The sequence below is a fragment of the Ornithodoros turicata genome, chromosome 8 (assembly GCF_037126465.1).
Source record: "Ornithodoros turicata isolate Travis chromosome 8, ASM3712646v1, whole genome shotgun sequence".
NCBI lineage: Eukaryota > Metazoa > Arthropoda > Arachnida > Ixodida > Argasidae > Ornithodoros > Ornithodoros turicata.
Window position 1 is genome coordinate 28,470,654 of NC_088208.1, and position 19,759 is coordinate 28,490,412.

The 19,759-nt window shown below is 45.5% G+C and overlaps 3 protein-coding genes across 6 annotated transcripts in view; all 3 read right to left on the reverse strand.

Annotated features, from left to right (window-relative positions):
* Nucleotides 1-8,327, reverse strand: part of LOC135366866 (hemocytin-like) — a 33,107-nt gene extending 24,780 nt beyond the window's left edge. For all 3 annotated transcript variants that reach the window (XM_064599818.1, XM_064599817.1, XM_064599816.1), the window contains exons 1-14: nt 8,144-8,327; nt 8,036-8,061; nt 7,002-7,103; nt 6,728-6,922; nt 5,532-5,898; nt 4,958-5,139; nt 3,981-4,099; nt 3,642-3,804; nt 3,301-3,532; nt 2,119-2,401; nt 1,973-2,056; nt 1,032-1,338; nt 795-965; nt 1-223 (exon numbers count right to left, since the gene is read on the reverse strand). In XM_064599818.1, coding sequence (XP_064455888.1) covers nt 1-223; nt 795-965; nt 1,032-1,338; nt 1,973-2,056; nt 2,119-2,401; nt 3,301-3,532; nt 3,642-3,804; nt 3,981-4,099; nt 4,958-5,139; nt 5,532-5,898; nt 6,728-6,922; nt 7,002-7,103; nt 8,036-8,061; nt 8,144-8,223 — 2,534 coding nt within the window. In that variant the 5' untranslated portion in view covers nt 8,224-8,327. The remainder of the gene's footprint in view (nt 224-794; nt 966-1,031; nt 1,339-1,972; nt 2,057-2,118; nt 2,402-3,300; nt 3,533-3,641; nt 3,805-3,980; nt 4,100-4,957; nt 5,140-5,531; nt 5,899-6,727; nt 6,923-7,001; nt 7,104-8,035; nt 8,062-8,143) is intronic.
* A 3,922-nt stretch (nt 8,328-12,249) lies between these two features.
* Nucleotides 12,250-14,227, reverse strand: LOC135366867 (mitochondrial protein C2orf69 homolog). The gene is made up of 2 exons (XM_064599819.1): nt 13,670-14,227; nt 12,250-13,117 (listed from the first exon to the last, which is right to left on the reverse strand). The coding sequence occupies exons 1-2, from the start codon at nt 14,015-14,017 to the stop codon at nt 12,377-12,379; spliced, it is 1,089 nt and encodes a 362-aa protein (XP_064455889.1). The 5' UTR covers nt 14,018-14,227; the 3' UTR covers nt 12,250-12,376.
* Nucleotides 14,228-14,469: 242 nt separating this feature from the next.
* LOC135366868 (cobalamin trafficking protein CblD-like) lies at nt 14,470-19,240 on the reverse strand. Of its 2 annotated transcripts, XM_064599821.1 has the most exons (9): nt 19,135-19,216; nt 18,878-18,941; nt 18,577-18,612; nt 18,367-18,499; nt 16,768-16,988; nt 16,308-16,395; nt 16,053-16,189; nt 15,072-15,158; nt 14,470-14,791 (listed from the first exon to the last, which is right to left on the reverse strand). In XM_064599821.1, exons 4-9 carry the CDS (start codon nt 18,497-18,499, stop codon nt 14,588-14,590), a joined length of 870 nt encoding a protein of 289 aa, XP_064455891.1. In that variant the 5' UTR covers nt 18,577-18,612; nt 18,878-18,941; nt 19,135-19,216; the 3' UTR covers nt 14,470-14,587. The 2 variants fall into 2 exon arrangements, with proteins under 2 accessions (XP_064455891.1, XP_064455890.1); XM_064599820.1 differs by lacking the exon at nt 18,878-18,941 and having other exon boundaries at nt 19,135-19,240.
* Nucleotides 19,241-19,759: the final 519 nt, after the last annotated feature.

Below are 19,759 nucleotides of genomic sequence, written 5' to 3' on the forward strand. Positions count from 1 at the left end.
CAGAGTTCGCCTCTTTTTCTTAGAAATCCACCAGGAGGTATCTCCTTGTTTCTGTGGAAACAGGGGCACTCTTCTTTTAAGACACAAATGCCGTCCTTTAGGTATCCCAACGCGCATGCGCAACCTTCAACGCATGCTTCTGAAGAAAGTCCCCTTGACACTTCGTAGCAATTTCTCTGTCGATTGCATTGGCTCCAGAGCTGGTCCTTGGGACAGCTTTGACCTGGGGTATAACAAACCAACTTTAATAGGAATCCTTCTGCAAGTGCTCTTAAGAGGGCACTAAAGCACTAAAAATTCCTCGTGGAATGAAAGATGATGTTACTATGTAATGCAAAAGAAACAGAATTTACGCGTGTCGTCGTTCGTGATTTAAGCTCGAAGGAAACCGCAATTTCCGCTTTCCCTCCTCTCGGCTTCTCAGCAGAGGGCGCTTCTTCCTCCCTTGCCGGATGCCCGATGATGTCACAGTGTGTTGCTTTCAGCGCCCTCTCGCTTCACAGAGGCGAAGTGCTCGCTTTGTAATACATTAGAGTAATATCTGCGCTGTTTTGGACCGAGATATTTCATACACATGTTCCTGACATCCCAAAGATTACGGATATACCACAACCTTTGTGCTGATTTTGTTGCGAAGTCCCACTTTAACGTTCACGCATAACTCACGCACGACGCAACACGTGCATGGTGTTCCTTTGGTATTACTGTAAAGGTAACGGCATATTTTATTCCGCAACTAGGATTTTTTAGTGCACCTACAGGCGTTACAAACTGTTCGGAATCGTGATACGTACTGCAGACAGGAAAGCGCTGGCGCCAGTTTACTCCTTGACCCTTTCTGGCGCATTCAGCTCCGTACTCGGCAAATGCTGGGCAGATGCACGACTTGAGCTCCGCTTCGCAAGTACACGTACGGTAAAGACACATCTTGTAGTAAGGCTCGGGGTCCACGACGCTGTGGCAACCTGCAGAGAAACTAGCGCTTATTAACTTTCTGAAGTACATCTTTTTACGGAAGTACGCATCCTTACGTTTGAACACATCTTCATAGATGCTTCCACAAAGTCTCTTTGCTTCAGGCACCCTCTGTGGAACGAGGCCACAAGGGTGATCATTCGTGTCGTCTGGTTCCAGGCAGTCCTCGTTTGCTTTCCATTTGTTTGTAAACGACGCCACTTCTACTTCCACGTCACCTGCTTCCGTTCCAAAGTCGTCCTTTTGGTTCAGATTATTTGTACCACAAAGACCTTTGAACTGGCCAGACTGCTCCGGAGGACTGTCTATGTAAAGTCTTGACTGCCTGTCCCAGAGCATGACGACTCCATTTGCGAACTTGACCTAAAAGACGCAATAAAACACTTTCTGAATGTTGTTACGGCTATTTTTTTTTTACTCATAAGAGTTTTTCGACAGTTCCACAACCGGATATTCGATACTGGCTTCAATGGTTCACATAGAAACTATCGACATCGAACAGTTCTTCTACGATTCTTGGACCTTGGTGCGATCTTGCACACCGGGGCACACTTTGAGTAAAGTTCTCAGGGCCGTCCTCAGTGCGACTGCCACCGCTCTACGTAGGAGCCGAGCAGCGTTGAGGACAGTAGAGCGTGCCCGAAACACTACCGAAGTTATTGAGGACATCACTGAGGAAGCCCCTCAACGTTCGTGCAAGCGGGCCCAGCACTGGGCTCTTAGATCACATGACTTTTCAACAACAACAACAACAAATAAGTAATGATGATGTAGTGGGATGTTTCGCCGCTGAGGCAGCACCCTATCCCACTGCTTGAGGGGGAGGAGATGGTGAGCCAAAAGCCTAGTGGATGGACTGCAAGGACATGCCGAGCTACCTTCGCGTGCGTGTCATGCCAACTCATCAAATCATATGAACCCACATGCTCTGAGGTAGGGTACCTCATCCAGAAACACGTACCCCACGACATCATAGCTAACTGCCAGTGTTACTTACTTTGATAAACTCCGAGGTTGCGGAATAGGCAGTCAACCGTCCGTTAAAGAACGGCAGCATGACATCGTCGTTGTTCACGAGAACCTACGTGGAAACAGCAAACGTGAACAACTCTTTTAACGTCAGACGAAGAACGGAGTTGTTACCTCTCCACGTTTCAACACCACAACGTCGTCTCCCGTTGTCACCGTAATAACCTTGAAGCAGTTGCGAAGTCTTCCATGCGAACCCTCTGGTGTAAGGCCCCCTGGGCAATGACCCGTCTCCTGGACGACTGTGAAGTTTGGTGACTTGATCAAGTAGTAGGGGCATCTTCCAGTGAACTCGTACGGCTTTTCATCGAACGTGGAGTACAAGGGGCCACCGTGCGCGGTGCAGCGAGAGGGACACTGCACATCCGTGCACTGCCATTCACCTGCTTTGCACTCGCTGAGGGCAGGAAGCAAATACATTATGATGGAATTAATTAGAGATGGGACGAATCTAGAATTCCTGGAATCCGAATCCGAATTCAAGGAAGATTCTGCGAATCCACGAATCTTACGAATCTTTCGAATCCTTTCTTCGAAAAGAGTTTAAAAAGCCAGAGAAAAAAAAACTCTTCTACTGAAAAGTGTTTTGAAGCAGAATTTGATACCTTTGTTTAATTTAAGAAAAAAAAACAAATTTCGGGAGAAGACATACCCATCATATACTTCTTCCTAAGTGCAACTTATTTAACATGTTGTTCATCGACGACAGGAAATACACAAACTCTGGAGTCTGAATTCCCTCCATAAAACTACGAAACAATCAAAGCAAGACCGTATTACTTTTAAACTTCTAAATATCGGAGCTTTATGTTGTGGTTTCGGGGAGGCCCCGGGGGCCGCCGGACAAGCAAGCTTGGAGGCGCCGATTTTTAAAAAGTAACAAACAAACGTGGTTGGTGAATTCGAAAGATTCGATTCGCTGTTATGGGCAATGAGATTCGGATTCGCGAATCTCAAACCCCTGCCTAGGATTCGAGGATTCGGTTGGCACATCCCTAGAATTAATGACGCTGATAGGCTGGAAACTTCACACGTGCATGCATGGTGACATGGGATTGGTAATTGGGATGAGCCTCAAAGGGAAATTTCCCGAGTCACCTACAGCATTGGGATGCCACTGCTTGAACTGATGTCAGATTTTACCACTTGGAAGTGAACGAGTCCGAAATGGAACGATCATACCGATCCGTTAGGTGCGCTGGCAAACTGTGCAATTGTTTGCGCGATACATGTACATCGATGAAAGATGTTTATCAGTTTATCTCTTGTTCAACATGTACATGTAATGGTTCATACCATGCGTTGCACTCCTGTTCCACCCTTGCACCGGTACTGTACTCTTCTCCGTGTAATAGACAGGGACACTCTTCTTTTGTGAGGCACGTGCCGTTGTGCAAGTAAGTACCCGGCGGACAGTGACACCCGTCAACGCACTCGCTGTTTTTGCACGTTGGCTCTGGATCCCTGCAGGTCCTTGGACAGGATGCACCGCACTGGCTGTACACCATACCATCAGGACATTGAGGGGCTAGAAAGGAAGGAGCACAAGTCAGATGAATTTTTCTTTCATTATCATCGTATTGCGATATATTCAATTTGACAAATTCAGTCCAATTCCATGGTATTCGTGTAATTACCACAGAACTCGGCGTTCCTCCATGTGCGCTCCATTTTTCCTCCTAAGCGCTGGCACTCCCGGAAGTATTCAGCCAGGGAATCACACGAGCAGGAAGAATTACTCTTGGAGCATGCTCCGTAGTCGTCCAAGCAGATGTGTTCGTAAGGTCTCGGATCTACCAGCTGCAATGAAGAAGCACCAGTCGTGAAAACCAGGGAAGGTCACAATAAAAAAAAAAAAAGTTCGCTAATGACAACCTCCGCCACTCGAAAATTGGGAGATCAGCGACGCCGCCATGAGGCTTTTGCGACTGTAGAACCTCTGCTGTTCAGCTGCGACATAGCAATAAACGACTAACCTCGTGGCAGCCTTCAAAGTCGACTCTCTCCACTTTTGAGCATAGCCGACGAGCTTCTATTACAATCTCCTCGCTCCGATGCTGCTTGGACGGGTCGTAAAATATGTCCTCGCATTCGTCTAGAGGGAAACAAACGTCAAACAGGGACAACATGCCAGCGCCACATAGATACAGAAGGCCTGTGTAATGCCTATCTTATCACTACTTCGCTACGTGGACATATAGAGTTGGGATGTCGTCTGCGTCAGCCAGTCACTGCACACAAATTCAACCACAGGCTTTCTGTGGCTACTATTGTCCACCCATGTGGCTAATGGTGGCTCGTCTTCATAGTTATGGCCGCCAAAAGCATGTTCGTGGTTGGCGGACTCTTCGCGTGGTCATTTCATGGCAACACGGCCCAGCGCTCGGAAACTGCTAGGTCGGCGCCCGAGCTGGATCACATGACCGTTGCCCCCCGGAACATGAGTGCCAGGAACCTAGCGTTTTAGTCACTTGGGTCACTAGGGGCATATCGCGGTCGCCCGTCTTCGGGTCCCGTCATCTGCTAAACCACGTGAACTTGGACGTGCGGGTCAATGAGGCCACTCGCCACCGTTGCAGTGCGGATGTGACGACACCGGATATAGTTGGGCAGCCTGCTGCTCGGTCGTTTCGGGACCGGGCGAACAAAAGTGCTAGCTGGTAAATTCCGTGCGCGCGGAAAACGCCACGCGAACCTGCGAGATTGCTTCGCTTTGTCGAAGCGAACATGACTGCTCGGGATCAGGCGAAAAACGTTCCCACGAAATGACCACCCGAAGTAGAATTATGTTACGTCAGTAAGTGAGAATGCTTTCTTTATCTAGGTGGCGTTGGGACGGCTTGCAAAGTTGCAGAATAAATTTGCTAAAGACCCCTCGTTTATTATACTAGCCCTAGTTTCTACAGGAACAATGGTATGCACCACTATGTGGATTACGAATGTTCTCGCATACCTCCCAGATCATCCATCTTCCAACTATCGATAAAGGCTGTCCTTGAGGTGACCTGTCTGCCATGCTTATTGACGAAATCGTTGGTTGGGTCTCCGTCGTACTGGCCGCACAGGCCGCACAGACTTCCTTTCAGTTCATCCTTCGCTGAGACCTGCACCAGGTCTGCGCCGTTCCACATAATCCTAAGAAGAAGCAGTATGAAACGATATATGGTGAGAATACAAGGAAGTGGGTGCCCTGGTGGCAGGAATTAATGCCGAAGACTCCAAAGACTAGGGAGCATAGAAGAACAAAGGACCTTGTTTGAACTACACTCTTTGGAGAACTGCAAGACAAACAAGCTCAGTTGTAGGAACGCAGCCAAGAAGACGCACAGAAACACACGCAACTTTGTGTCTTCTTGGCTGTGCTTCTGTATACAAGTGACGGTAGGTACCCCCCACCCCACCTGTGGACTTTGTGGACTTTGTGGACAAACGAGGACTTTGGTTGTGTGAGTGTTCCTTCTACGCTCCCTTGTCTCGGGGTGCTTCGTAATGAAGCCTATAACTTTCTTACACCAAAGAAAACTTACGAGAAGCCCAGGTCGCTGGAAACCAGGACTTTTCCGGCGATGTACTGAACTCGTAACCCCTCGAGTGTTGTCGGTATCGCCACAGACGTGTTCTCTAACAGGACTCTGGGAGTGGGTTCCACAGTGAAGCCATACTTTTGTCCTTCAACGTAGACCTCGAGGGTACGCAGGCAAGTCTTCTTGTCGCAGCTATGGTCGTCAACGTGAACGCTGAAGACGTCCCCCTTGCAGTCATGTGTTAGCAAGTGGCGACACCGACTTCGGAAGCTGAACAGAGAGCCGTCAAAGGTGCGGAAGTGGCCCAAGCCCCATACTACACACGTGCCACTAGTGTGCTTCAAACGATGACTCCTATGGTGTCTGTGATCTGGACAGAGTGAACAAGGGACGTGTCGGTATAGGTATACGTATCAGTATAGATTGGCTGACAAGTAAATTTTGATGCGGATTGAAGCAACTGATGGGTACCGTTCGAGGTCCTACTTGACACGCGGGACTTGCGGAAAATGCAGAATAATTTGTGTTGGCGACGTTTCTAGATGGGAGAAGGAATATGCAAAGCCTACTACTCCGCATTCATGGGTTTTTAAGAGAACGAGCTAAAAGAAGCGAAACGGTTAAGGACGGGAGACCAGTCTTGAGTCCGTATAAGGAAATGTCCAAGAGGTTCGACGGTCAGACGCTGTAACGTAAGTAAGTATTGTATGAAAAAAAAAAAAGAAAGAAAGAACCGGCTTGGAGGCTTGGAGCATCGTCACTGCCAGTGCGGGAGCCTGCAGCTCCAGGTATCCACCACCGCTTTTAACACTTTCGGAGAACTCAAAAGATGCTGCAAGGGTACGTTGGTCCAAGGACCAAGTAGCATTCTCAGTGCCTCACCTGTATGACTGTCTGTAACGTTCATCACCGGGTACGTAGACTTCCGCACGCATTTAAATCGCCTCTTCTTTTCAGCCGTTTCGAAAATGTCTACTTCTGACTCCCTCAACCTTTGGTTTAGTTTGAGGTCCATACTGACACCTCAGAAGACGAATAGCTTACATACTGGCTACTTGCTGCACATTTAAGAAGATGCATTTTTTGGGAGCAGCCTTCGTAATACGTTATAAAGCAACAAGTAGTTTAGGGGGTTTGCAAAGATCACAAAGAAAGAGTATAAGGCACCCAGATGTTGGGTTAATCATGTTACGACTTACCCTTTGTGCATTGTGGAAGTTCGGACGGTGACCACTCCCCAGAAACCGAACATGTGTATACATCAGCCAGGGGGAGTGCAGAGTATCGGAATCCTCGCCCGCATTTCAGTATGCAGGTAGAAGCCCGCACTGTGTGGTTACACGTTGACTCACCCTTAAAGTTTAAAGCTCTTAATGGGTCACAGAGCGAAACACCTGCGAAGAAAGTCAACCTCAGTACTAGAACGAAAAAAAAAAGCTTAAAGAAAATTGTACGAAAAGAGAGCATACGTACTGTGCTGGCAAGCGTTTCCACGGTACCCAGGAGGGCAGACACAGCGTTCCTTGTAGCACCTACCTCCATTAAGACAAGGTGTTTCGCATGTTTCACTTATTTCTGCAGCGAAAACGAAAAGCCATGAACGCAGTGCAAATATCTAAAATTTCGAATGTCGGAAGAATATCTCTAAATCCACGCTTAATCCAAAAGATTTTATCCTCCAACACACGAATTTCTGTAAATTCCTGCACATTCAGCTATCCGCCGTATTCAAAACATGCGAATGTTTGCGAAAAGTGTGCGGTTGAACGTTGTTCGACGTGCTGCTGTATGTCCAACTAATCTCATTAATAGCATTGAATTCATATCCGAACCCCCCCCCCTTCAATTCATTATACCCTAGAATTTATTTTCGTACACATCTCAAAGACTGGAAAACTCCTGCTGATAGCTGACCTGATTTTCGTTTACGTTACCTACTAGAATGACTAAATACCACTTGAATGCATAACAGCTAAACAGCGGCGATATTAATGGATCAGACAATCAATCTATCGGACCCCTATGAAGCAGCTGGCGCAAAGTGAATGGCCTAGTTGTAGAAAGTGAATGAGCTGCTTCACCTGGAATAAAGTTAAGCGCACTTGCATGTACTTAAGTTATTTGTCTTTGAGAGTATTCGCGTGATAGCAGTGATAGTTGATAGTGACGCTGGTGATGATGATGGCAATTACCTACTCGTGCTTATATTCGGCGAGGAGGTGATAAAACGATTTCTAACACAAAAGGGTCCAAGAACATCAAGCATTGCGACCGTTGGGTGGTTTCTACGGTGTCAGTACGGGGTGTGAGGTGACCAGAGAGTTCCGGCGCTATAGGACCTTGTTGAATGCTGATGTTGATGTCTTTGGCGGTGCGAACGGCCCTTCACCCACCCCCTCACCCATACCAAAGTCGTTTAGATCGTTTTCCCGCCGGCAACATGCAGTATTCCTATATAGTAAGCACCATACAAGACCGATATAGGTGGCGAAAGTAAGGCAGCTCACCACTATATCCTCCTTTCGACGTTTTTCTGAAAACGAAAAATATTCACGGTACAGTTTCAGCAATGCCAGGCAAGAAGCTTTCTGACGCATCGACTTTTCGCCATTTACCTGAACATTCTGGGTTTCTTGGCATCCGCGCTCATCCCAACCAGGAACAAGGCTACGAGGCACCAAGAGGTTCGCATCATTGCATTTATGTCTGTTCACGACGATTTCATACTGGTATGTGGACGCCGCTAAATGTTCCTTCGTTCCTCGACTCCACCTGCTGCGCGTCCTGAAAAGGCAGCCAAGTAAGTGAACCTGCGACGATGCAGATAGGTGGATATAAGGACGCATCCTTTTGGCGGCGCCGCATCCTCCGTTTCTATCCGGATGCGGCTACGGATGTTCTTGCTGATATTCGGAAGCAAGTATCTATACAACATTTTTTTCTTTTTTCTAAGAAGGTAGCCAGTGCAAAACTCCGCAAAGGAAGCAGCTTTTCTGCTGCTGTTATACATGTACCCGGCAGTGACCTAGTAAGCATGTAACGTCCTGGCGCCGGGAGCGGTTCGCGAAACCAGGGACGTCTTCGGGAAGGTGTTTGGAGCTATGCTCTTTGCGTTGACTGTGCTTTGACGTCATATCGATGCGTTATCGTGTTCCCGTGGAATAAAGGTGTCATCGCATGACGATTGTTCCCAAAGAGGCTCTTGAAGAGCGGATGCGACACAATTTGTAAACGAATTAGCTCTGTAGATGTTTGTGCCCCTCTTGTAGGCGTGTGAAATTAGGCTTCGCGATACGGGGTCACTGAGTTTCAATGTCCCATGGCTAGGTGCTGGGATGTCTGATCACGGTTGCTAAGAAGATGGGACAGAACCCTTCGTAATCGTGTAACCTATTAAGACAGGTAGCGCTACCTTGCTGTTCTCTGACACTGTTCTCTCCGTCTGTTGTGTCGTCAAATATTTTCACAACTTTCAAACGGACAGATGAACGTATAATTACAATAAGGGTCATCGTGTTACGTGTCCTTGTCCTGCGCTAAATTGGTCGAACCACCTCAAGATGTCAGCGGGAGCTGTAGTACACATAAGACACAGAACAGACAATAGACAGGGAACACACGGACACAGGACAGACAATATACAACTACAATAAGCATCTGCACGTTGTGCGCCCTTGTCCTGGGCTACATTAGTCGAACCTCCTCAAGATTACAAGAAACAGATATCTAAGAGGATTGGATTGCATATGAAAGAAAAATCGAGAGGTTAGTCCCGACCCAGTCAGGGCTGGCTACTCCAAAACGCGTTTGTGGGTGGAACAATAGAAACTTCACCACCGCATTAATTTGTTTGTATTAGTGATAATACTGTTGCCCCCCTCCCCCACCCTAAACCACACCAAATACTTCCTTTCTGTATATCAAATTCCACGTGCCAAACGTACCGTTCTCAAGTTTTGCATATCATTGAAACATGTAGTAAAAAAATTTTAAGAAGTAGTCATTGATCGTGTAATTCCACGGCAATATAGCCTGCACTTGCTGCATTAGTTTTACTACGTGGTTTTACTGTATTACTCACATCCCTTATCTTTGCACATACTCATAAAACCATATGAAAAGAAAAGCTAGAAAAAATTTACCTTTGTCTGTGCTTGCAGTTACCTGTCGGCCCTGTGCAACCACGGTGCAATGCACTGCTGTACAGTTGTTGGTCATTGGCAGAGTAGAGCACAGCACGGGTAGGAAGTTCATCATTCGTCATTTTCGCTATTTTTTATCTTTGACGGGCGCCTCCATCGTTGCAATGTCTTGTCAGTATAGAGTTAAGAGCAATGGCAAAGAAGAAACAATATAGAATCACCAAAAAAGCAAGGGCTACGGGTGGTGGAATATCGTTGTCCCATTTCCTGTTTCATATAGGTTATTTGTACTGTACTACCGGTGTACTCTACAACACGCGTGCCCACATACGGTATAGTGATCCAAGTGTTATCTGTGACACAATAGGGTCGTAATAAAATCTTGTCGTATAAATAAATAAAGCATAATAAAAACCGGTAATGAAATAAAGTCATGGATATTGCACTGATGCTGAACTCATGGAAAGCTGCGTGCTTGGTCAAACTGGAAACAATGTCATGACGAAATACGCGCAGTTGTTTAAAGCAGGGCTTAAGAGCATATGGGCTCCAACCTTATTAGTTACTGAGCGGAAGCACTAAAAGAGTTTGTTCTTCTGTGGTAAGGTGCAGCGAAAGAGCTTCCTTCACTGTGCGACGCTATTGTGAAAACCCTGTGTCTATTCTCGACCTCGACCGTGGCCAACAAGCGGTGCAAATGAAAGTGAAAGTGAAGCACGTTATTAATTAATTAGTCAAATTTGCTTTATTCGAAGCATAGAGTGTCAGTATTTAAGGGGCACGGCTTTCCGAAACAAGCTCTCCTTGGTGCTTAGTGACGTTTTCGAGAACTACATAAGAGCTTATTCACTGACGTTACCCCTCTAGAGGGCAGTAGCTTCGAAAAGGCAAAACTGCCGCCATGATGTATTCGGCGAAATTCGGTTTCAGTTTTCATTTGCTGCCATATATGCGCTTTGGAATACTAGTAACGATGAAAAGACGAAAATTACAGGGAAGACTTCACGCACACTACAAGTTTGGTGAGTCTGGTTGTCCACTACAGTCCACTACAGTAGATACTCTTAAAGGAACTGTAAAGTGAATGAAAAACCGGTAGAAAATGTGTGCTTTTCTCAAAGCTTGCAACTTGGATGATTCACATACGTAATATCTCTTCTGTACATTGAGCATTTCTTCAGCAATGGAATTTCAAAGATTGCTGCACCAAGCTAAGCTTGCGGGCTCCAGGCGACTCGTGCGCCATCTGTTGAAAATACAAGCAACTAGGCGAGCCATATAGGTAGGGTTCCGGGATTTCGGAGTTTATTTCTGGGTGTTACCGGAGGATGTTTTTTGGAGTTTATTCTATTTTCAAAAAACGGATTTTTTCGGAGTGTATCATTTACAGCTCAGTTAATATCCAAAATTCGGAGAGCACTTGACGACGCACACACAGTTGTGCAGCGAAAACGCAGTTGTCACATTTATTGCTTCAACACTGAAGAGACATAATCTTAACAATACATTTCGTGCGACGCACACTGAGGTGTTCCGCAATTCCGAAATTCTGTAGAGAGGCTATCCCTTTTTTACCAGCCCTCTTCCGAGACTTAAAGGGGCACTAAAATGCAAAAACAACTTGTTCTCAAATTAAAGTTCGTGTTTCAATGAATATAATGCACGCAAAATTAGTTCACACAACGCAACCGTTTAGAAGAAACACGCAATGGTGGTGATGGTGATCCTGGTGAAAAGGATCGCCGTTGTTGGCCTCACAGAGGTGGGCAAAGTCACGACTGACGCCCTGGGCCGACTTCTAAGAGAACTATGCGCCTTAGAAGTCGGCCCAGAACGCAAAACGCAATGGAAAGAGCAATCTTCGGCGACAACGAGTGGGATTCTCCGGAAGCAAAGATTGGCGGCATCCAATGAGACAGCAGGAGAAGCGCGCGCACGCCTATCGTGCGCGTGTAGATGCCGAGTGGGTCCTGTCGTAGCATTGCGTACCTGCGGGGCATGATACGCATTGCTGCATTTTTCAATCCCGATTTACTGAATTGTAGCCCTCAACAGTAATCCCAAATGTTCCGAGTGACAACAATTACGTTCATTACGTCCTTCGGACAGAGATTCCAGCGTGCTTCGTAAGTCGCGCCATGTTTTTCGCGGGAACTGTCCCATGGCGTAGCAGGCGCGTCCACGCGCAGCATGGACTAAAGGATACTAAAGGTATACCCGATGCACGAGCTGAAGCGACGTTCACTGCGTAATGCCGAGGCAAGAAAGAGTCTCGTATAATTCTGGTGCTATCTCAGTTGCCACGCATGTATTTCTGCTTCATGCTACTAGTACTTTTAGGACAATACACTGAAGTATTACTCTTGTAGACTGTATTCAATGTGCATGAGTTACTGTCCGTTCCTGCCTGTCTGCGGCACAACAACATAAATTAGGTTTGTATTGTTCATTCATATTATAAGATTACTTCTGTAATTCCTTTGTTAATGTGTGCTATATGTTAAATTCTAATTCAGGGCCTAAGTACAGCAAGCAATGAAAAACTATATGTATTGGACATGAATAACAAGGGGAGCTCACAGCATTACACACCTATTAATTTATTCGCAACTTCTTTGGCAGAGTGTTGTTCAGGTCTTTGGGCAAAAAATGGCGGTGAAGCCATGACAGTCACATCACTGAAATCGTTGTGCGGCACAGCACGGTTCAAGATTGTGGCGGCTGGGGCGAAAGGGGCATGAAGTCTTCGAGCAACTGGAAATGAAGCTCGATGCACGGCGTAGCATCGTCGTAATGAACCGTACGCCTCACATCGACCCCGAGGCGTTTCAGAGTGTCGTAGAAGAGTTTCTCTTCCTTGCCGATCCACGGTCTTGACGCGCAGCGGATTTGGTAGGGAGTGACGTGAATATCCACTTTAATGTCCAGCTGCAGCAAGCACTTGAGAATCACTTCCTTTGTCACCCACGTATTGGAGCCGCCCGAGTGGCCGCCATCTAACCATACCATATTGGCTACCCTACTGACAAATGCTGACAGGTCATCGTCGGGGGTATGTTCTAAGGCCTTGAAAGAGTATAGAAACTGATTGAGGACAACAGCTCCCTTGCTGAATCCCACCAGGACGAGCGGCGGCTGTAACAGCGACGCGGACAGGACGTGCCGCCGCGGAGAGGTCCTCTTCTCGATCTCGGCTGCGAGGCTTGCGATGAGCTTCTGCAAGTGTTCCAGGGCAGCGACGCTAAACTCGTGGGTCGGGGCTCCGATGTCGCTGCTCTCGACAAAATTGTCATAGCAGCTGAACGTGCGGAACTGCAGTCGGTTGGCCCTGATCACGATGCAGTGGCTCTGGGGAAAATGCTGGAACATGAGGTCTGCCATGTACTCCAGGTTCCACTTCGCATAACGCCTGTTGTCGCGGTGAAGTTCCATGGCTTCCGGGAAATCCTGAAGAGTAAAAGAATGAAGAATGCAGGGTAAGTGAGAGACTTACGTGCTTTCGCCTACAGTAGTGGTCCATAAAAACTGGAATGGCCTCACTTGAGAGTGAGACACAAAGAACACATTTAAAAGCACATAGGGTTTTGCATACATAGCCGGTTAAGAAGTTTAATGACACACACTTTCGATTCATCGGCGACCTTTACAGTAGGAAATGTCTCTTGATTCTCTCCTCTTCCTTGGACAGCCAAAACAAAAGTCGTAGTCGTGTATATTGTTTTGGTGTCTCAGAATAAGAATCTTAGTGCATAAAAAGCATTTGAATAATCAAGCCTGAAGGGTGGAACCTTATTTAATGTCGAATGTCAACTACATGCACTTTCGAGTGCAGCTTACATTAAGTACGTCCAAGGATGTCTTCGCTATCTTTCTTAGGATTTCAAACCTTGTTGATGTATGTTGGAAACCCAAGATTTCTCTAAATGTGGAAATGAAGCTGGCAGTGCGAACAAATTGATATTAGATCGGAAAGCTGCGTTAAACAGTCAAGTCCCTTACCTGAGTATCGCCTCCGAAGAAAACGACAACCTGCTTCAACTGGCTCACATTTTCGAGGTTGTTATGCGCTTTTAAAATGACGTCGTTAAATTTCCCAGGCAAGCCTTCGAGCCTGAACCTTTCCACCATCGTGCTCCGATGCTGCGTCGCTACTGAGCTCACACACTCAGTTGAGGTAGTGCCTCTGAGAAACGGTGCAATAATGCACAGAAACTTCCTTATCATTGTAGGGATCGCGAGACCAAATAGAACTATAATAATCGTCGACCATGTTCTGCTACCGCGCGCGCTTTCCGTTGCAGTACATAAAGCCGCAGCCGCAGCCGCACTACGTAGTGCATATAGCATTGCTCTAAAAAAATACCACGCACCAGTCAAGTTGCTTCGCACGCAGAGCAAGCATGTGGTATTGCCTCCTCATTAAGCAATATAAAATCAATTACATTCCAAATGAACATCGCATTTTGGGAATTACTGAATCTACCTCCCTCCCAACATACACAAATGCTCGGAAACGCAAACTCGAAAAGCCGCCATATTGGAAACACAGTGTTGCCGACAGCGCCTCAATGTTACGTTAAACAGCAGAAAATGTGTCCAGTGGATTCAAATTTCATTAAAAATGGTGACAAGGATTCAGGTGTATATCTCGTTCAAAAAGGGATACTACAACATGTGTGGATATCTGCTGGGCCAAGTTGGCAAGGAACTTTATTGCAAATAAATAAATAAATGAAGAGGCAATGTGTTCAGAACTTATTTTGTTGATTTCATCTCTAGAAACAAGCCAGGACCTACTCTGAGGCTTTGTTTTCCACGGTTTTATTTTCAATAATTTTACACTTGTTATAAACAAACCATCCTTTTGACTGTACAGATGTATAAAATAGATACTTCTTCTCGCACTGTAACACACCGCTAAGCATTGTGCTCACAGATTATCTTCCTGACTTCAGGACTGTCAAAAGGAGCATTTGTGAACAAGCACCCTACTAACGCATTGCTACCCCAAAGATGATGTGTAATCACTTTGCAACATCCAAGGTCTTCAATAGTAAACCCAAAGTTCTTATAGCGTTCATCAGTCTCTAGCATAGTTGAACTAGTGTATGGGCCAAGGTACTGGAAAAGAAAAAAAAAGAAAAATTAGAAGCTTACGAATCTCATGAAGATGTAAGCATGGGCATGTGCAGACAGTAGAGCAATACACAGTGACTGACACAAGACACAGCAGCATGCCAAAAGTTGAAAAAACACAAATGGGAATAGCAGGATCGGGGAAGAGTATTATATGAAGTTTCCTTTATTATAAGTGGCACGAAATGTCCTCGGAGTGTTGGAAATCGATGCACATTTAAGCTTCACAACATACAAGCCTACATAAGTGGAAAATTATTCATACCGGCCGGCCTGAGGTAGGATCAATGAAGTCCGCCCAATATCCTGAGTCCTGAAGTGTGCTGCATATCATTCGTGCTTTTACCACAAACTGCATAAAAAAGGAAAATGAACAAACTATAATGTAAATCAGACAAACAACAGCTTTATTTTCTGATGATGATTGGGAGTTTCATCGCAAATCAGACAGAGAGACCTGCAGGGTACTGAAATGGCTGAGGTGTATACAATCCTGGGGCAACACAAACACTCCAATCTTTCAATTCCCAAAAATCAATTGAATCCAGGTTTTTGGCAAAAAACTGACTGATGCCAGCACACAGTTGCTTCCTTATTAACTACAGGGCTACGCAAGATAAGGTACTGGGATTCTAATGAAGATAAAATGAATTGTGAGAGCATTTGGGAGCTACAGAATACATTGGAGGATGCGATGTCTTCAATAATTGTATATCAAAGTTGCCATTCGTCAAGTTCTTTCTTGACACATTGTGAAAATTCCGAAGTGAAGTGAACACTGCTCTCTATTACCAATGCCCTGTACCACCTTCTAAACCTCACATACATGGGTTTGCATAACTTCATAGCAGTAGAAACTTTGTTACAATAGTTATTTTGTTGTGCTTTCAAGCTGTCCGAGCACAACATGCAGTTCTGCTATTACGCTTCCAGCAACTCTGCCTTATCGAATTAATTTCAAAGCGTCACCGATCCCCCGCAGATCAAGAACATGACGGGATAGGGTATCGACAGTGCATACGTTTTGTGCTTTTACTTTTTCAAAATGTACTGATACAAGTCTCGGAGCTGAAAAGTTGTGGTGGCATTTTAAGCACTCCATACATTGTCAACGAAAGTTCCAGCATCTGGCATTCCTGCAATATTTTTTACGGAACCGAATAACTATTTTATCTCGGAAGATGCGATACTCTTTGAATTTCATGAGAGAGTGCAAAGACACGTCGTGCCACAATACATTATGTACCTGTGCATTGAGCTGATCTCTCTCAATATCTCCATCTTCACTCCAGTAGTTCATGTCATTTTCAGTTTTGTGTGTCAGCGTAATGACAGTAAGGGCGTCATTCTCGATGTTTTGGGAAGGAAATAGGTCTTGAAAATCTGTAAGGCAAACCCAGTTAAATGAGGATCGGCCAACACACTACAAGAAGAAAGAAAAAAAAAAGTGGAGCATGTACGTCCTTCGACTGTGTTTGGGATTAGATAAATTATGTACTACCTTTCTTCAGCAGATCTGGGCAATCCTGTGCTGCACACTCGAGGACACTTGGTGGGTTTGGTACACTGGGGAAGGCTTCATCTATCAACTGGAATGGAATTCAACAAGCCCTCAATCCTCTTACGATGTACTCAGCTTCGCAACCTGTATTTTTTTGTGGTGATCTCGATACAGTTAAAAATGTTTCTGGCGGTGAATCCAACATGATCTTCACACAGAGATATGCTGTCACACTGTTGAGGGACGCCTAAATACACAAAAAAACTTATTGGGTGCTCTACTTCTGCCATGCTATAAGTACTGTACCGACACGGATAGTTACGGATTAACCCCCGCCGCCTAGGAGGCAAAGAAACTGTCCTGGATTTCACCCGACTGGCTCCAGATCCCACCCATTTCCCGAAACAATGCCACCGCACAAAGTTTCATGCCGTAACCGTTCACAGAATAATAGCTTTACCTCTTCTGGGGGATGCAGGAATTGCGCTAAAATGTTGTGGTGCCTCTCGTCCTTTGTCTCCCTAGTCAACACATCACACGCTTTGAAGATCACAGGCGTCTCAGAGTCCTTCCCAAAATCGAGGGGTACGATGCCGACATTCCCGGGCAGTGGCACCCGCAGGTCTTTCGGCCCAAAGAGAAATATCTCCCTTTCGCTGTACACAACATCGGGCCTCTGTTCTGTGAAAGGAAGAGCACACCAGCGTTCATGCGTGAGGAAAATTTATGCACTTTCCTGCAGAAACTCGTGGTATTTTTCCTCGTCAGCGGCACCATAGATTGTGTCTGACCCCATAGATTGTGTCTCATAGATTGTCTCATAGATTGTGTCTGACCCCAGATGGACATGGGGTTCTCACAGGTTCCGATGTGTACGGTTACACTTTTCAGGGTGTATATGTGTTTGCAAACAGTTCCTCGCCCCCTCCTGCTCTATTCAACGTTTCCGAAATTCAATTGTCAAAAGTCAAAATTAGCTACTAATTCTCATGTGTGAACTGAGGTGAAATAAAGCGTTATTTTTACGCAATGTGTCTTTGGGTTGAGGGAAGAAGACTTTGTCTACCAGCACACTTTCGGATAACATACGATTGAGGAAACTGCTTCTCAGACTAATACGTTAGTGGCTTCCGCTGATAGCTGATATGGAAGAACTGTAAACGCATTTTTATTCGCAATGCACTAATTTTTGTGAATCGCTCATTGAGTCCTTTGCAGAATTATTCGCGTGTATATAATTTCGCGATTCCAGCGTTGCTTCCTTTCACCGGTTTAATGTAAAGCTCTGCCAGATGTCTGGTCGGCACGTGTTTCTCACGGCACATGATCGCAAAAGTGCTTGTCTGTAACCCCAACACCGGTTTTCTGACCCGTGAGAATGGTGAACCGGGCAGACTGATTACGTAACCAGATAACAATATAGGGATCAGGAGAAAATTCTAGGTTGTTTCGGTGAGATACAAGCCGACCAAAGGTCAGTTGTAGCAGAACATCTAGGTGAGAGGAAACCCCTTGTCACCTGGTACATATGTATGTCAGTCACAACGATTACTACTTCCATAGCAACCGCACGAAACCACGACTATGTAATTGCTTTGCTACAGCTTCCCTGTTCAGGATTTGTGCAAGCAGGACTGGCTTCAAGAACGTAGGAAAAATGGGAAATTACAGAAAATGCATCCTTAGTACTCTTCTTGCAATGCGACTACTTAACTGACAAAGTGTATCCGGTCAATACTATGCCTCTTTATTCGCAAGTACAATTTTACATCATCTGTTTGTGGTCGCGAAATTCGCGAAAATTAATACATCGCGAATAAAAATACGTGTACAGTACATGTCACAGAAACTGAAATGCTGGGAACACGTCATTTCCCACATGACACATTGTGACACTTCAGTGCAACAGAACATATGCTTGAGACAAGCAGCGTATTAGTGTGTGGTTATAACAGATAGGGTTCGGAATCAAGGTGCAGGCTTGAGGCATTTGATGAAACATAATATATCAGCAGCGAATTGCCACATATGTATGACACTGGTCTTATCTTGAAAGTACCTTTAGCGTCGTTTTGCACAACACCTGCTGACACTGCACTTGGGGCCGACTTCGAGCAGAAGCGTTTGAAGTCATGCAGTCTCAGTGGGCCCTTGTATGTAGTGGGCACGATGGCCCTTCGTAGTCTGTGCATCTGTGATACAAGAGGAAATAGGTCAAAGCAATCATTTCTGCAAAGAATGGTGCAAACATAAGCAAATTTCAAAATACCTTTGTGAAACTGTCAGAAACGGTACCTTTTCTGACCTGAAACAACGAATAAACCGTGTAGATACAAGTGTTTGACGTTGTGTAAACGTATGCATGATGCAACGTGACGAACGATAGGACGTTGATTAGATCAGTGCACCAATATCCACAACGTATCCAGACCAGATGTACATTCAAATGACGTTGTAATCAAACTGTAAACTACTGCATGGCTTGTAGCAAGCATTTTTATGGCCTGAAGTGAAGGACTGATTATTTCTCAGGGAAACACAACACACACAATTCCACTATCATTGCTTACAATTCATACGAAGTGCTTATCTAGTCTTTCCCTGCGGTAGTGAGGTGATGAGTAGCACCGTAACCTGTGAAACAACACTTTTTTATAGGTATAAAATGTCATGGCCAGCTTGGTTGTTTTGATGGCGAAACTTAGACAACCTCTGAAAAGACCTTGCCTTCAGAGTGTCCAAACTGCGTGCACGTATGCAAATCAGATGAACTATCGTCACGCGATTGTTTGGCACAACTATACGTTACAAATCAGCGTTTACATACCGAATAATCTACGTTTTTTCAGGGTGGTATCTTCCAATAAAAAGTACCTCACGCTCACGTACGCACATAATCGTCGACTCGTATTTTAGTCTTTTGTCAGCAGGTGGCGAAACATATGGACACTCATAGTGATGTCGCTTTGGCTGAATACAATATTGGAAGGCGTGAACTGGAAACTAAACTGTAAACTTTGGTAAACCGACCTTACAACAAGACGAAATCTTCTTGCATTTCGACACAATGACAACTTTACAGAGTCGCGTTGTGTGGCGTTTATACGTTGAAGAACTTTCTAATCGATTTCGTGTAGCGAAGGTCAGCGGAATTTTGCGATAAAAACTGTCGCAGTAAAATATCTTGCAATATGCTTGGCCAAAACACTGCACATATACGTCTCTCATGATCATGGGTGAGATTATGTATTAACGCGGAAAAAATTGCTCTCCCCAAATGCTCTGACCACGCGAGTCATTCTGCCATGCCACGCGGCCACGCATCTACAGAGAGTGTCCCACGCACATTTCTTGCAAAATATTATTTACAGCTGAAATACGAAAAGTCATGACGTTTCCGGTTGCGGCGATGACCCACACAGAAAAATGACACTGTCCGAGCACTTCTCTCA

Coding starts and splice junctions, on each gene's coding strand:
- LOC135366867 (XM_064599819.1), bottom strand. CDS start 14,017: ATGCTATATGCACTACGTAGTGCGGCTGCGGCTGCGGCTTTATGTACT. Junction 13,118..13,669: donor TCTTCGGAGGCGATACTCAG/GTAAGGGACTTG, acceptor TTTACTCTTCAG/GATTTCCCGGAAGCCATGGA.
- LOC135366868 (XM_064599820.1), bottom strand. CDS start 18,499: ATGCACAGACTACGAAGGGCCATCGTGCCCACTACATACAAGGGCCCA. Junction 16,989..18,366: donor TGTGCAAAACGACGCTAAAG/GTACTTTCAAGA, acceptor TTCCTTTCACAG/AACAGAGGCCCGATGTTGTG. Junction 15,159..16,052: donor GAGATCAGCTCAATGCACAG/GTACATAATGTA, acceptor TTTTTTATGCAG/TTTGTGGTAAAAGCACGAAT.